The sequence below is a fragment of the Vicugna pacos genome, chromosome 6 (genome assembly GCF_048564905.1).
Source record: "Vicugna pacos chromosome 6, VicPac4, whole genome shotgun sequence".
Lineage (NCBI taxonomy): Eukaryota > Metazoa > Chordata > Mammalia > Artiodactyla > Camelidae > Vicugna > Vicugna pacos.
Window position 1 is genome coordinate 52,410,186 of NC_132992.1, and position 16,109 is coordinate 52,426,294.

Genomic DNA, 16,109 nt, shown 5'->3' on the forward strand with positions numbered 1-16,109 from the left:
CATAAAAGATTATAGTTTCTGCTTAACTTGATATCAACCAGGCTGTAGTATACAAAGAAGCAAAAGTTATCACACAAGAAAAAGCTGAAATTTTTTTTTCTCATAGATTTATCATTCTTTCTGTCATCCATGCTCAACACATTGTGACCCCTGACTTACCCTTGTTCAGTCCCTCAACAACTTGATGGCCAGGCACTGGGATTTGTAGTCTTTGTATCAACATGGCCTTGGCAGATGTTAGGTATTCAGTAAAACATTTATGGATTGGTCAGTTGCATAATTGGATTTTAAAGATAAGCAGATTAAAGAGGAAAGGGAAATTCTATTTTTCATGTGCAATCTCTTCTATTCCCAGTGCCACTGCCCTAGTCCAGGTCCTTATCACTCACCACCCAAGACTTCCTCCATATTTCCCCCCATAATCTGCTCTACATGAACTTCCAGATTAATTTTCATTAATTGATTACCTATGTCACATTCCTATTCAAACTCTTCCAAAAGTCCTCCTCACATCACTTTCAGGATAAGTCCAAGACACTCAGCTTGTCAAAGTCCTCCACTTTTGGTCCAATTTCATTTGGTCATCTTATAATATACCAGTTCACAAACATGAACTTCCTGCATTCTCCTCAGTCCATTTATCATTACCCTAAAGCATTATGAGTATTACTTCCAAATACCCACTACCTCGCCTGCTCTGATCATACTAATTCTCCTTGGAGTCTTTGACCTTAACTTCATTTACCTGAGGTCCTACTATATGTTCAAGGTATAAATTTCTGATGGTATTTCCCAAAACTGAACTCACAGTAGTTTCTTACTCCTGAACTACTCTTACTACTTTCAGATAGCACTATTTATAGATTTATGGCCCTTTCCTTAATCCAGGACTCAAAGCTTCTTGAAGGTATGGATTTTATATTTTAACTCTTTGTATCCCCAAGTCTTCCTCTTATATAAGAACTTCTGAATTTCACTACAAGCATGCCTCAGAGATACTGCAGGTTCTGTTCCAGACCACTGCAATAAAGTGAGTCATACAAATTTTTTGGTTTTTCTGTGGATATAAAGTTATGTTTACACCATACTATATTAAGTGTGCAAAGCAATTATGTTTAAAAAAAAAACACTGTACATACCTTAATTTAAAAATAGGTAAAAAATACTAACCATCATCTGAGCCTTCAGCAAGTTGTAATTTTTTTTACAACAGTAAGAGCAAAGTTTACTGATCACAGATCACTATAACAAATATAATAATAATGAAAAAGTTTGAAATATTGTGAGAATTACCAAAATATGACCCAGAGAAATGAAATGAGGAAATGCTGTTGGAAAAGTGGTGCTGACAGACTTGCTTGATGCAGGGTTGCCACAAACTTTCAACTTGTAGTAAGAACAGTATCTGTGAAGTGCAATGAAATGAGGTGTGCCTGTATGCCTGTTTATTTCTGTCAATATTGTCCTAGAACCAGCCTATTTAATACACTGCAATTATTATTATACATATTTACGTAATAAAAGGTCTGTCTCGTATTACCTGACCTACCTCACTCATTATAGTGACAGACCAGGGCCCTAAAGGAGAAAAACCCATTAGAGCTAAATATTAAAAACTAAGCAAAATTTATGCTAAATCTTGGTAATTTTAATAAGGAAGATCTTTAGAACAACTAAGTGACTTGTCATAACTGTCAATTAAAAGAAAATACATGCTTTTCAATTAAATAACAAATATATTTACCTTCTTTCTTTGGCTGACAAATGCCTCCGACTCTGCAATTTACTGTCACTCTATTAAAACAAAAAACAAGCAAGTCAACCAATAACATCACTACTGTTAATTTTTCAAAAACTAAAATTAAAAGTAGAAAATTATTCTATTCACTGAGAAGGACATGGTGTTCTTCATAAAACTTTGAAAAAAAAAAAACTTTACCATATTAGAAGATTCCTCTTTTGAAGTCAATTTCTGGAGGGACCTATGAAAACAAACAGAAAGAGGATTCACTAGCCTGTAAAAGGCATTCATTTACAAAGTCCGAAAACATCCCCATATCATACTCTTAATTATTGGCAATCCTATAAATTTCCAAATTTGATAAAATTAGAAAAAATATAATCAAATCACTCATCTCTTCACTTTTAAATACATTCTTAATAGCTGACATGTATTGAACACCGACTATGTGCCAGGCACTGCTAGATGCTTTACATGCATATAATCTTCACCAAAACCCTAGGAAGTGGGTACCATTCCATTTCACCAAGAAGCCTGAAGCTTAGGCACAGAGTCACTTGCCCAAGGACATATCCTAAGACTTATTACTGGTCTGTCTGACTCCTAAGGCATTCTTAACTACTCCAATAATAAAGCTTTTGTAACTATGGTATTGTTTGCCTGATGATCAGTAAGCCATTAAAAGACTAAAATACCTTTTTTTAAAAAATGGAATTGCCTCTCATTATTAGCACTTACAACCATTAACTTGTTACTATTTTGACCTAGTTTGGCCACTAGTTTTATATTTACTGTGTTTTTCTACCCTGGGTCCTGGGAATTTCTTGAGAGATCTACACCCCTACCAAATGGTGAAAAGACAGTAAGATTGTAGAACAATGAAGGATAAAAAGCACTGAAGTCAATCTTGGCATTATTTTTATAAGGATTAATTCTTCATCGTTCCCAACTTCCAAAATAAAACTTAAAATTATAGGTTTCTACTTACCTCTGGGATTGAAGGTGGGACAAGTCAATTGTAGTATCAGGATAATTTAATGTCTCTTCCCCTTCAGCCTTTACTTCACCAGCAGGTTCCTGATCTTTTACCATCTCCTCAGATTCTCCATCTTCAGAGCTTTCTTCCTGAATTAGTTCTTCATTTAGCTCATCACCACCACTCTGAATAGTAATATCCTCGTGGTCAATCTGAGTCACAAGTTCTACTTCCGCAGGAGTTTCATGTAATTCTTCTTTATCTTCTTCACTGCTACTGTCACCTCCATCTGTAGAATTACCACAAGGAAAGTCAGAGTGCTACAACCACAACAAAGTTATATGATTTCCCTGAAAACTTCTAAAAATATTCTATTCACTCCCTGATTCTCCAAAATCACCAGAGAAATGTCTGATCATCCCCCCAAATCACTCTGACTTAGACAAAAGAATACTCTGTATCAAAAATTGGCTGGAATAAATGATCTCCAACATCTTTTACCACAATAAATTTCTTGGACATCGCAACCACTTATACAATGAAAGCTATAGCTTGTCTTTATCAGGTATTTCCAAAAAGGAGGACAGTAGAAGCACAGCATAAATTCTGCCTGTTTTATTTTAATTTGCACATGAGAACTGAAATAAAACAAGTTATATAACTGGTTCATGACAAGTGTTCACACTTTTGGAAAGGGAACACCATCCAGTAGTAAAATAATGATCTAGTTATCTCACCTATAAAATGGGATACCACCAACCATCTCACAGAGATGGTTGTGAGAATTCAATTAACATATACATGTCAAGAACATAGTGAAAATGAAAAAAAAAAAAACCACATACAATAGTAACTGTAAGTGAAAGAATGAAATATTACTCCTAAAAAGGAATGACTCTAGGAGATGTAAAAATAATTTAAAGTGTACACATTCCCTAGCTCCTTTAGGTAGGTAGGTAAATTTATCCCAGCATCCACAGCTGCTCTCTACTTAAGGCAAATAGATTATTAATAAATTCTCATGAGAAACTGCACTTGTTATAAACTCATCTTTGTATCACTTCTAATTCCTAAATCCCATATATATCCGAGTCTATCTCGGTTACACATATTTATGTATTACCCATTAAATACTGAAGTTTTGTAATATAAACATGTATTCAAGAATTACTTATGGATCCAATTAAATATAATTCACCAGAATAAGTATTTTTAACATTTCCAAAGTCAAAATCCAACAAAGTAGATAGCAAGTTGGGTTTTTTGAATTTTAATTATACCAAAGGAGATGATCTTCTAAGTAAGAATTTAGAAGTAAAACAAACAACAGAAAACATTATAAGCTACTTTATTAAAATCTGTCAACTACCTAGTTGTTCCATTTCTTCTGATATGAGTTCACTTGTGCAACTTGCCAGTGTCTCCATGTCTTCATCCTGCACTCTGACTTTTCGTTCACCCCGATGTCTCCAAACACAAGACTCATCTACCTATGGAAATATTTCTTTTCATTGATGGAACTTTAGGTAAGAGTAACAAAAATCAGAAAAAAAAAAAAAAAGAAGCTGAAGAGTACCTTAAAAAGGAAACTAAACCCCATCATTAGATAGGAGGGAGGAAGGAAATTCTTTTTTCCTACAAAAAGATAACATACATAAATGTTTTCAAAATCTGTTTTCTCCATTTTATGCTTGCAAGATATCTGACACAATGGTCATATTTATTCCGTCTTTTCTCTGTCATGAAGGAAAATTTCCTCTTTACAGAATTTGGCATTACGTTATAGGAACAAGAGTTAAGAAAGAAAGATATGACTGCTTAGTCTCATCTTCTGAGTTAGTCAGACCCTGAATAATCTATTTTTAGGAAAAGGGTCATGCTATACTTTCTTATGTTATAAATTTAAACTGAAAGTACACTGTCATCAATAAAAAATGTATATGGAGATGACATGTCAAATGCTAAATTTGCCATACTATGGCAACATTTCCCTTATTTAATAATAGAATTCACACATCAAACAGTTTCTGTTCTGAGAATATTAGAATATCAAACCTGTCTCCATAATCCAATGGCAAGTCATTACCTCTTATCATGAAGCTTCCTGTTGTCAAATATTCTCCAGTTGGTGCTGTTTTAGACACCTGAGGAACACAGTACATCATATTCTTATTTTAAGAAATGTTTTTTAAACTTTCATTTGAAAAAATGAGGTCAGATTGAAGTAAACAGCACTGTGTCCTGAAAAGTTTATAATTTAGTAAAAATTCTTAACACTGGAGGAAAAGATATTTCTTCAATGATAGATATACCTTTGGCAGTAAAAAAGAAAAGAAATAATGAAGGATACACTACAGCAATCATTTCAAATGCCGTGGACTAAAGCCACACATTTCCTCTAGTGTGAGATGTAATTAGAATAATAAGGATAGTTTAATAAGCTTATCATAAAGACATAAAACTGTATTTTCTGTATTTATTAAATAAAATCTTTTTGAGATTTTTTTTGGTAATAAAATAACCTTTCAGTTTAGTAAATAAAGGTAATGGCGCATATATATATTTTTTAACTTTTTTTTTTAATTTAAGTATAGTCAGTTTACAGTTACAGTGTCTATTTCTGGTGTTATAGCACACTGCTTCAGTCATATATGAATATACATATATTCATTTTCATATTCTTTTTCACCATGAACTACTACAAGATATCGAATATAGTTCCCTGTGCTATACAGTATAAACTTGTTTATCTATTTTATATATACCAGTTAGTATCTGCAAATCTTGAACTCCCAACTTATCCCTTCCCATCCCCTTCCCAATGGCATATTTTAAAAAATATATTCTAATCTGGCAAAATAGGAAGTGAGTAATATAATTTCATAATTTAAAAAAATTACACACCTGTGAAACACCAAAATCTAAGTATCTTTACTAGTAACAGTTACGCTAGATGTTAAAAGCACACTAAAAAAATGTATTCATAAAAGAATTAAAGCTACTTTTACAATAGTACTGAGTCAGAAAATATAATCCCAGAAGCGATATTAATTTTGTAAGGACACAATATCACAGCATAACAGAAGATAAAAAATATAAACAGATACAAAATCAACTCTTTTTATCTTGCTGTATAGCTTTAGACCTTGTAAAAGTATACCACTATCAATTATAATTCTTGAAAGTGTGAAATGAATAGCAATGTGAAGTCAAATATGGAAATGAAGTGTCATCCAAAAAATAGCATTAACCACAAAGAAGGACAATTACTAAAATCAAGTGAATAAAAGAACCCACTGGATATGCCTATTTTATAGGAAGGGCCAAAGAGAATTCAGAAAAGTCCAACAAAGATGAATAGGAGAAAGACTTTTTAGGTCAGTATCCCAATCATAATTGGAACAGTCTTTATCCCAAATAACTGCATAGATCATTCTCTCTCCATTTAGTAGGTCTCTGCTCAAATCTTAACTTCCTAGAAAGGACTTCCCTGACACCATATTCAAAATGGTAGCCCCTATCACTCTCTACCTCCTTACTCTTGCTTTAAAGCAAACAAACTTTATAGCATTTTTTACTTGCCATTATATACGTATTTTTCTTCACCACCAAAATGTCAACTCCATCAAGGTGCTTTGCCTTGTTCAATTCTATACCCTCATATTTGGAACAGTCGGTCTTAATAAATTAAGAAAAAGGATCACAGCCCTTATTACCTGATGATGGTACACCCACCAAGCACTAGTGATAACTCGTGCATCCCAAGCAGCACTGTAGCAAAGTGCCATCGTGCCAGCTTCAGTCAAGGTCCGAGGGGGAATCGGTTCTCCTGTAAGAACAATACTACGATGCTTCAGTACCAAAGTACAGACTTTCTACAGCAAGATATGAAAACCACATGCAGCATGACAGGTGTAATTCTCTTATATTTTAAATAATAATGCCACATTTTACTTTCAATATTATAAACAGTTACTATTTTTATTAAAAATGTACTTACATAGCAGGCTTTTAAATGGCCTAATAAAACAAGACAGAGAAGAAATATCCTCTTGCTTATATCAGTAATTCTAACTTCATTCCAGAAAGAATAATTTAGAAAAACCTATTTAAAGTTTGAAGACTTGCCAAATATTCAAAAAGCATATTAACATATCTCTGCAATAAGAATTCAAATATTTTTAAATAGGGATATAATTCACATACCATAAAATTCACTCTTTTAAAGTGTACAATTCAGTGGGCTTTAGTTATATTCATAAAGCTGTGCAACCTTACCATTAATTCCAGAACATTTTCATTATCCCCAAAAGAAATCCTGTATCTGTTAATAGTCACTTTTCATTCTCCCAGCCACTGGCGATCACTAATCTACTTTCTGTCTCTATGGATTTGCCTATTTTAGAATTTCACATAAATGGAATTTTATGTACTTGTCGTCTTTGATTTGTTTTCAGGGTTCATCCACGTTAGAGCATGTATCAGTACTTTGTTTAAGTCTGAACAATATTCTATTAATGGATACAGCCCATTTTATTTATTAATCAATTGATGGACATATGGGTTATTTCCATTTCTTGGCTATTATAAACAATGCTGTTATGAATATCTGCAAACCAATTATCTTGGGTATATACCTAGGAGTGAAACTGCTGGGTCACATGGTAAATTCTGTTTAACTATCAAACTATTTCCCATAGCAGCTGTATAATTTTCCATTCCTACCAGTAGTGTAAAAGGGTACCAATCTCTCCACAACCTCACCAACACTTGTTATTGTCTACTTTTTCATTGTTACTATTCTTGTGAGTGTGAAGTGGTATCTCATTGTGGTTTTCATTTGCATTTCCCTAATGATGAATGATGCTGAGCATCTTATCATGTGCTTGTTAGCCATTTGTATACCTTTGGAGAAATAGCTATTTGACATTTAAAAATTTTTGTTCATTTTAAAATTGCCTTTCTATTGTTGAGTCTAAAGAGTTCTAGAATTTTTTTGATACTGGTTGTTTATCAGATAAATGATTTGTAAATATTTTCTCCCATTCTGTGGATTGTCTTTTCACTTTCTTGGTAGAGTTCTTTGAATTAAGATTTTAATTTTGATTAAGTCCAATTTATCTGTTTCTTCTATGGTTGCTTATGCTTGTGTGTCATATCTAAAAAATGACTTTCTGATCCAAGATTATTAAGATTTCACACCTTATTATTTTCTAACAGTTTTATAGTTTTAGCTCTTAAGTTTAGGTCTTTGATGTATTTGAGTTAATTTTATAAATGGTCTGAAGTAGGGGTCTAATGTCATTCTTTGGCACATGGATATTAGTTGCCCTAGCCCTATTTGTTGAAAAGATTATTCTATACCATTGAATGGTCTTGGCACCCTCACTGAAAGTCAACTGACCATAAACAAGGAATCTCAAGTCTCTTTATTGATCTGTCAGTCCATCCTTATACCAATACCACACTGTCTTGATTACTGTTGCTTTGAAGGAGGCTTTGAAACCAGGAAATGTGAGTCCTCCAATTTTGTTTTCCATTTTCAAGAATGGTTTGGCTAATCTGGGTCCTCTGCATTTCCACATGAATTTTAGTATCAGCTTTGTCCATCTCTGCAAAAAAAAGGCAGCTGGAATTTTGAGAGGGATTGCATCAAATCTGTAGATTAATGTGGGAAATACTGCCATCAGAACAGTATTAAGACTTCCAATTCATAAACACTGGATGTCTTCCTATTTATTTAGGTCTTCTTTAATTTCTTCCAATGGTGTTTTGTAGTTTGGTGTGTATGTCTTGCATTTCTTCATGGTAAAGTTTTTACTAAGTATTTTATTCTTTTGTAATGCTATTATAAGTAGATATTTTATAAATTTCCTTATAGTATTATTCATTTAGTAATATAGTGTATAAAATGTACTGACTTTTAATATACTGACTATATATCCTGGACAATGATGAACTTTTTTATTAACTAATAGTTTTTGGTGGATTTCTTAAGGTTTTTAATATATAAGATCATGTCATTTGTAAACAGAGATAGTTTTATTTATTCCTTACCAATTTTGATATTTTTAACTTCTTTTTATTGCCTAATGGCCTACTTAGACTCTCCATACAATGTTGAATAGAAGTGAGAAGAACAAATGCACTTATCTTGTTCCTGATCTTAGGGGGAAAGCTTTCAGTTTTTCACCATTAAGCACAATTTTTAGCTTTCATAGATGTTCTTCACCAAGATGAGTAAGTTTCCATCTCTTCTTAGTCTGTTAAGTGTTTTTTTTTTTATCACAAATGTGTACTGGATTACTGCTGAAGGCCTTTTCTACGTCAATTAAGATCATCATTTTTTTTTTATTCTACTAATATACTGTATTATATTAATTTTCATATTTTAAGCCAACCTTGCACTCCTAGGAATAAATCCCACTTTGTCATGTATATAATCCTTGTAATATGTTGCTGGATTGTTTCCTAATATTTTGTTGAGGATTTTTGTGTCTATATTCATAAATGATATTGGTCTGTAGCTTTGTTTCCTTGTAATGTCTTTGTCTGGTTTTGTTATTAGGGTAACACTGACCTTACAGAATGAGTTATAAAGTGTTGCTGTCTCTTCTATTTTTATAAGAGTTTTTGCAAGATTGATACTCAGTCGTCTGTAAAAGTTTTGTAGGTTGGTCTAGCTAAAGCTTTATCAATTTTATCAATCTTTTCAAAGAACTACCTTTGGTTTTGTTGTTTTTCTCTACTGTCTTTCTATTCTCTATTTTGTTTATTTCCATTCTGATCTTTACTGTTTCCTTCCTTTCCTTATTATAGGTTATTTGCTTTTCTTTTCCTAAATCTTAATGTGTACAGTTTGTTATTGATTTGAGATCATCCCTCTTTTCTATTACAGATAGTATAGCTATAAACTTCTCTCTGAGCACTACTTTAGCTGCATCTCATAAGTTTTGATAAATTTTGTTTTCATTTTATTCATCTCAAAGTATTTTCTAAAATGCCCTGTGCTTCCTCTTTGATGCTCTGGTTATTTATGTACTATTTATTTCCACACATTTGTGAATTTTCTGAATTTTCTTCTATTAAGTGATTTCTAATTTCACTTCATTGTGGTCAAAAACCTACTTTGTACAATTTCAATAGTTTTAAATTAACTGTGACTTATTTTATGGATTATCATACATGTTCCATGTGTACTTGAGAAGAATGAGTAATCTAGTGTTGTGGGGTGTACTAGACATATATGTTAGATCTAGGTACCTCAGAGTGTTGTTCAAGTCTTTTATTTCCTTGTTGATTTTACATCTAGGTTATTCTATCCATGACTGAAAGTTAGGTATTGATGTCCTAAACTGTTATTATTAACTTATTTCTCCCTTCAATTCTGTCAGACTTTTACTTCATGTATTCTAGGGCTCTGTTTTTGGGTGCACATGTGTTTATATTTGTTACATCTTATTGATGGATTGACACTTTTATCATTATAAAGTGTCCTTTATCTATATTTAATGATTTTTCTCTTTTACTAAAAATATTTTAAAGAAAAAAAGAAAGCTCTGAATAATAGAAAGAAATATATTACCTGTTGGATTCTTAATTACACAGCTAGTTGCTCCATGAAGGTCAGCATGTACATAAATGTCCCCTTTAGAACAAAAAAGAAATAATACTTTAAGCCCTGCTTCTTTAAGTTGAAAATTTTAATTTATTTATTGTTTAACAGGTTCAAAATCTAAAAGGGATAGAAGACATATAAAGAAAAGTCCATTTCCCACTCCTGGGAGACCTCTCATAGGCCTCCTTAGAGGAAAGCAATGCTAAATATGGCAGATTACAAAAATGGTCACAGTTCTCCCTCCCTCTATCCACACCTCTTTGTTTTATGACTATGAAGCTTCTCCCATCAAGATGTGGAGTCCACTTCCCTGTCCTTCAAATCTGGGCCTGTCCCATGACTTGCCTTGGCCAGTAGAATATGGCAGATGTGACGAAATCCCAGCTTCAAGCCTAGGCCTCGAGAGGCCTTGTATGCTTCCTCTCTTTCTCTAAGAAATTTCCTGAGTTACAAGCAAGCCCAGGCTAGCCTGCTAATGGGTAAGAGACACATGGAGATGAATGACCCTAGCAACTGCAAAGGTCCTAAGGACCACAGATGGTAGACATATGTGACAATCAGGAGGCCAGACTGAGGGGAAGTAAGAAATGAGTCTAGAGGAGAAGTCAAGGAACTTGTAAGCCACAATGAGGACTCCTAGTTTTATTCTGAAGTGTGTAATAGCAACAAATGAATAAATGAGCAAACAGATGAATGCAGGAATGAATGGTCAACCAGGGAAATGTAAAGTGCATGGTTCCTAAAAGGAAAAATGAGCAGCCATTGCTTGCCATGAACAGTTCATCTGGGATTTGAAACTCAACAAAGAGCAAAGCTCTTACAGTTCCATGAAAGGCTCAGCTCACAATGAACAGAGCTAGAGAAGACAGAGACCAAGCCCTAGGTCCCATGTAACCTGATCCCTGTTGCCTTCTTTCCTTTGTTTGTTTGGGTTTTTTCTTCTTTTTTTTTTGGTTAAGTTTTTTCGGGTTTTCTGTTTGTTTTTTTTTATCGAGGTACTGGGGATTGAATCCAGGACCTCATGCGTGTGAAGCACGTGCTCTAGCACTGAACTATGTCTGCCCCCATCCCCTCTGTTGCTTTCTTTCCTGGTTCTGGGTCCTCAGTGGACATCAGATTAGCTTTGATACTGATTACCGATTTCTGATACCCACACTGAAGGTTCAGCCACAGTGAAGTGGTGGTTATCAGCAAACAAAAACAAATGAGAGGCCTTACAACACAGGGTTTACGTACTATTTCTAAAAGCGGAAAAAGGTTACAAACTTTAACATTGAAAAATTAACCTTTAAAAAATTTGTTCTACAATGACTTTGAAGGTTTGAAAGCTATTTTGTTAATGTAGTAGAAAATTAAAAGTCTAATACTGCAGATTAGCTCAGTATTACTACTTTAGGAATATTCACTTAAAATGAGAATTAAGTGTCAAAGCACATATTCAACAAACGTTTCATAAACCGTCAAACTCTACCAATTAAGTCTATCAAATGAGTACAAGACAACAATCTCCACCTAATATTGAGATAACTGATCCTATTACTTAAGAAAAATTCTTTAGAATTTTAATCTTTTACCTACCTGGTGTCAAGTATCTTTTCACAATTATTTCATTTTGTTGCTGATCTCGTCCACCAATAATTAGATAGTTCTCTGAGCTAATGAACCAGAGAAATTTCTCAAACCTACCAGATTGAAAGAAAAAAAAAGTTAACGTTTCTTTCCCTTCATAGTTGCCTGAATTCATACCCTTTTAACAAACAAAATAAAACAGGAAGCTGTCCTACCTGTGTACATTAAGACAATTTGATGGCTTAGTTTCTTTTTTTAAGACATCAAGCTGAATTTTATTGAAAACTTGTAATACAAATTGCCCTAGAATATTCTTAAAACAGTCTTAGTAGAAAGCAATTAAATCTTGTGTTTAAAAAAAAAAAGTTCTTGGGGGAAGCACATAGCTCAAGTGGTTGAGCGCATGCTCAGCAACCAAGAGGTCCCCAGTTCAATCCCTGGTACCTCCTCCAAGTGGAAATTAATGAAGAAACTTAATTACCTCCCCCTCAGAAAAAAAAATTCTCTCTTTATCTACCCCTCATATAGACAGCCTTCTTAGACTAAAAGATAAAACAATGAACTACAAAAAGCAAAAGCATAAAGTGTCACAAGTTCCCTAGGCTTAGCTTTCTTTCAGTGCAGCACTGGACAGGCTTTGAGATTGCTGGTAAGAAAGAAAAGTTGTTTGGCCAATCTATCCTTGATGAATCAACTGAATGTTTACATATATGGTATTCTTTACACATTAAAAAAAATACTAAACACCAAAAATTGCTGTCAGAAGTGTAAATTATAATTTTTCTCAAGAAACAAATTAAATTTGGGTTTTCATGATTCATATATACCATGATAAAAAGTAAAGAATGTATATCTGTATGACACTTAGAAAATTACATGCAATAGAGATGAACATAAATATTTTCTATGTTACCTATGACTAGCAAGATAATTTTTTATAATTTAATCTATGTTTTAAAAACTTCTGGTTAAAAATGATAGATTGAGCACAGGCATTAAACTAAACTCCCTCATATTCCTCAGTATGTAACAGTAAAAGGATTTTACTCCTATTTTCTAGTCTGATTTTTTTAATTGAATAATACATACATGTGGTTCAAATAAATTTTTAATTATATAAAAAAAGTACAGTGAGATTCTACATCTCTTTAGTTCTCACCGCTATTACCAAACAGGAGGCCATTAGCTCCCTGTGTAACCCTGTTCAGAGTTTCTTTAAACATACAAAAGCTAAAATAAACTGCTTATTCCAAATCCTTTCTCTTTTTTAGACACAGCACGCATTATTCTGTGTATTTTTTCCTTTTTTACTTAAAAATTCATTTTCCTCATTGCTGAATGATGTACTAATTTAACCACTTCCCTATTGACAGTAAAGAGGTTTGTAGAAAGACATAAACCCACAAAGAAAAAGAGAGTGAGAAAGATAAATCAAGGATGTATTTTGTAGTTATGCATTCCTTTGCTAGGACAACTAGCAGGCCATTTTAAAAAAAAGCCAACCAATCAGAAGAAAGCAGTAAGGAAGACAAAAAAGAATAGAGAACAAATGAGACATATAGAAAGCAAACAGTAAGATGGGTATATTTAAACTCAAATATATCAGCAATTACATTAAATGTATATGTAGTCAATTCCCCAGATAAAATGCAAAGACTGTCAGACTAGAAAGCAATAATGATATATACTCCTTTAAAATATAAAGATATAAAAACTTTGAAATATAATGATGGGAAAAGATATACCATGCAAACATTGACCAAAAAGAAGTTTATACAGTTTTAACATCTCACACAGATTGGAAAATAACAGATGTAAGTAAAAAGGACATTTCACTAAAGTTAATAAAAGGCTCAATTCACCAGTAAGTTATAACAGTGCTATATTTGTATCACCTAATTACATACCTCATTTATATAAAGTAAAAATGCAGAAGTAAAAGGAGAAACAGACAATCTGTAAGTGTGTGATATTTAACACATCTCTCTCAGTAACTTGGTAAACAATCATTAAAAAGACAATTAGTAAAGATGCCAAAGATTTGAACAACATGATTAATAAACAGGACCTGATATTTAGAGAAATGCACTCAATAACTGTAGAAAAGACATTTTTTTCAACAATACATGAAACATTTATAAATAAAACTGTCCATAAATAGACTAGGCCATAAAACAAGTTTCAACAACAAACACCAAATGACTAAGATAATTTAGAATACCAGCTCTGACTATTATGCAAATTAAGCTAAAAATAAGTAACAAAAAATAAATAAAAACCCTAATGTGTTCGGAAAGCAATACATATACTTCTAAATAATGCAGAGGTGAAGAAATCACAATGAAAATTAGAATATATCTTCACGTGAAAAATACTAAAAATACTAAATAACAAAACCTTTTAGATGTAGTAAAAGCCATGCTGAGGGAGATTTATTGCCTTAAATACATTAGAAAAAAGGCTGGGAGGAAACAATCAGTGAATTAAATTTCCATCTCAGGAAATCAGGAAATGCAAATAAGCTCCAAAGAAAAGTAGAAGGATGAAAATAATTACTAAAATAGAGAACACATATATAATAGAGATCAACAGCCAAAAACTGGTTCTTTAACAATATTAATATGCCTAAAAATCTTCTGGTTAGACTAATCAAGAAAGAGCAGGCACAAATAACTCTTGAATGAAAAGGGAGAAGTCATTAAAGATTTCAGATGTTAAAAAGTTAACTGGAATATTTTATAAACTTTTTGGTAATAAATTTCAAACTTTGGACAAAACAGACAAAGTCTTAGGAAAACACTGCTAGCCAAAACAAGAAAATCTGAGTCCTTTTATCTACTTAAGAATTTGAATCTGTAATGTAAAAGTTTCCCATGAAGAAAGCTCCAAGACTACGGAGCTTCACGGGTAACTTCCATCAACATTTAAGGACAAATGATAAAGGAACACTTCCCAATTTGTTTTTATGAGATAATATATATAACCTTGTACCAACAGCTAACAAAAACATTAAAAGAAATGAAAATTATAGGTCAATCAATATTCATCAATAGAGATGTTAGAGACAGAGAAAAAAAAGAAAAACAGAACAAAATTTTGAAAAGCTAGAAAATAAATGGACAAGTGAGCAGACTTTCAAGAAGCTGAATCCTGAGTTGATGGTGCAAAAAGCCAAGAAACAAATCAATTTACATTGTATAATCCATAAAAAGAACAAGGTACTACTAGAAACAGGGTTTAAGATGGGGTTAAAAAGAAGAGTGGCTAAAAATCTGATCAAGAAGTAGTAGCTTCCCTAAATCTTTCCAGTTCCGAACATGGTGGTAACTGCCCCATCCACACCCTAACAGAGCCAGAAGTTAATTCTCTGAAAAGGGTACAAAGAGGATCTTTGGACTAGGAGAAATGTATCCCAGTTTTAAGTAGGGGTAATATATGTAAAATAGGGCAGTTAAGTAAATGAATGAAATACTGGATACTAAGACTCTCCAGTTTATTATTTCCACTGGGCTTCCAAATGGTGACAGCCTGGTTTCACTTTACAAGCAGGAGAGAAAAAGAACCTTTTTGGGAAATGAGATCAGCCAAAGAGGAATGAAATAAGACAATTACTAACTTCAGGGAAGATAAAACGCTGAGCAGGGAAGGAAAAGAAAACAGAGTACTGTATGATACAGCTGTGACTACAATTTAAATATTCATAATAATGTTAATGCAAATATCAGTCTTGACAAAATTATGCTCTAAATACTGGGAAGCTAGGTGATGTGTGTGTATGTAATGAAGTACAAATAGAAAGAATAAAATCCTCATCATTCCATAGTGGAAAGTCACGAAGCAGTAATATATTACTAACAGAATTGGAGGTACATACCAAAAGAATCAGCTGAAAGAGCTAAAAGTTTTCTTGAGAGAGAAGGCAATAGGAGTAGGCATTAAAAAATTGCAGGGCTACTGGTTTTTGTAATAAGCTTTGTAAAACTGCTTGATTTTCTAAACAATGTGCATGTATAATTTTGATAAAAACAAAAACTGTTTTAAGAAGTCAGAACACTTACCAATATACTTTTCTTGCTTTTTGAATAGAAGTAACTGTTTGGACTTCTTTTAAGGTCTGCTTTGTTTTCTTTTCTGCTGATTTGAATGCCTACTTATAAGAAAAGAGTTTTTAAATAATTTGTTGAAAATTTATTTAAATAACACCG

The 16,109-nt window shown here is 32.8% G+C and overlaps 1 protein-coding gene across 1 annotated transcript in view; it reads right to left on the minus strand.

The window, feature by feature from the left end:
- Positions 1-16,109, minus strand: part of NEMF (nuclear export mediator factor) — a 47,818-nt gene that overhangs the window by 9,593 nt on the left and 22,116 nt on the right. The window contains exons 16-25 of the mRNA XM_006199801.4: positions 15,963-16,051; positions 11,914-12,017; positions 10,303-10,365; positions 6,434-6,546; positions 4,804-4,861; positions 4,294-4,352; positions 4,087-4,207; positions 2,730-3,006; positions 1,940-1,982; positions 1,745-1,794 (exon numbers count right to left, since the gene is read on the minus strand). Coding sequence (XP_006199863.1) covers positions 1,745-1,794; positions 1,940-1,982; positions 2,730-3,006; positions 4,087-4,207; positions 4,294-4,352; positions 4,804-4,861; positions 6,434-6,546; positions 10,303-10,365; positions 11,914-12,017; positions 15,963-16,051 — 977 coding nt within the window. The remainder of the gene's footprint in view (positions 1-1,744; positions 1,795-1,939; positions 1,983-2,729; positions 3,007-4,086; positions 4,208-4,293; positions 4,353-4,803; positions 4,862-6,433; positions 6,547-10,302; positions 10,366-11,913; positions 12,018-15,962; positions 16,052-16,109) is intronic.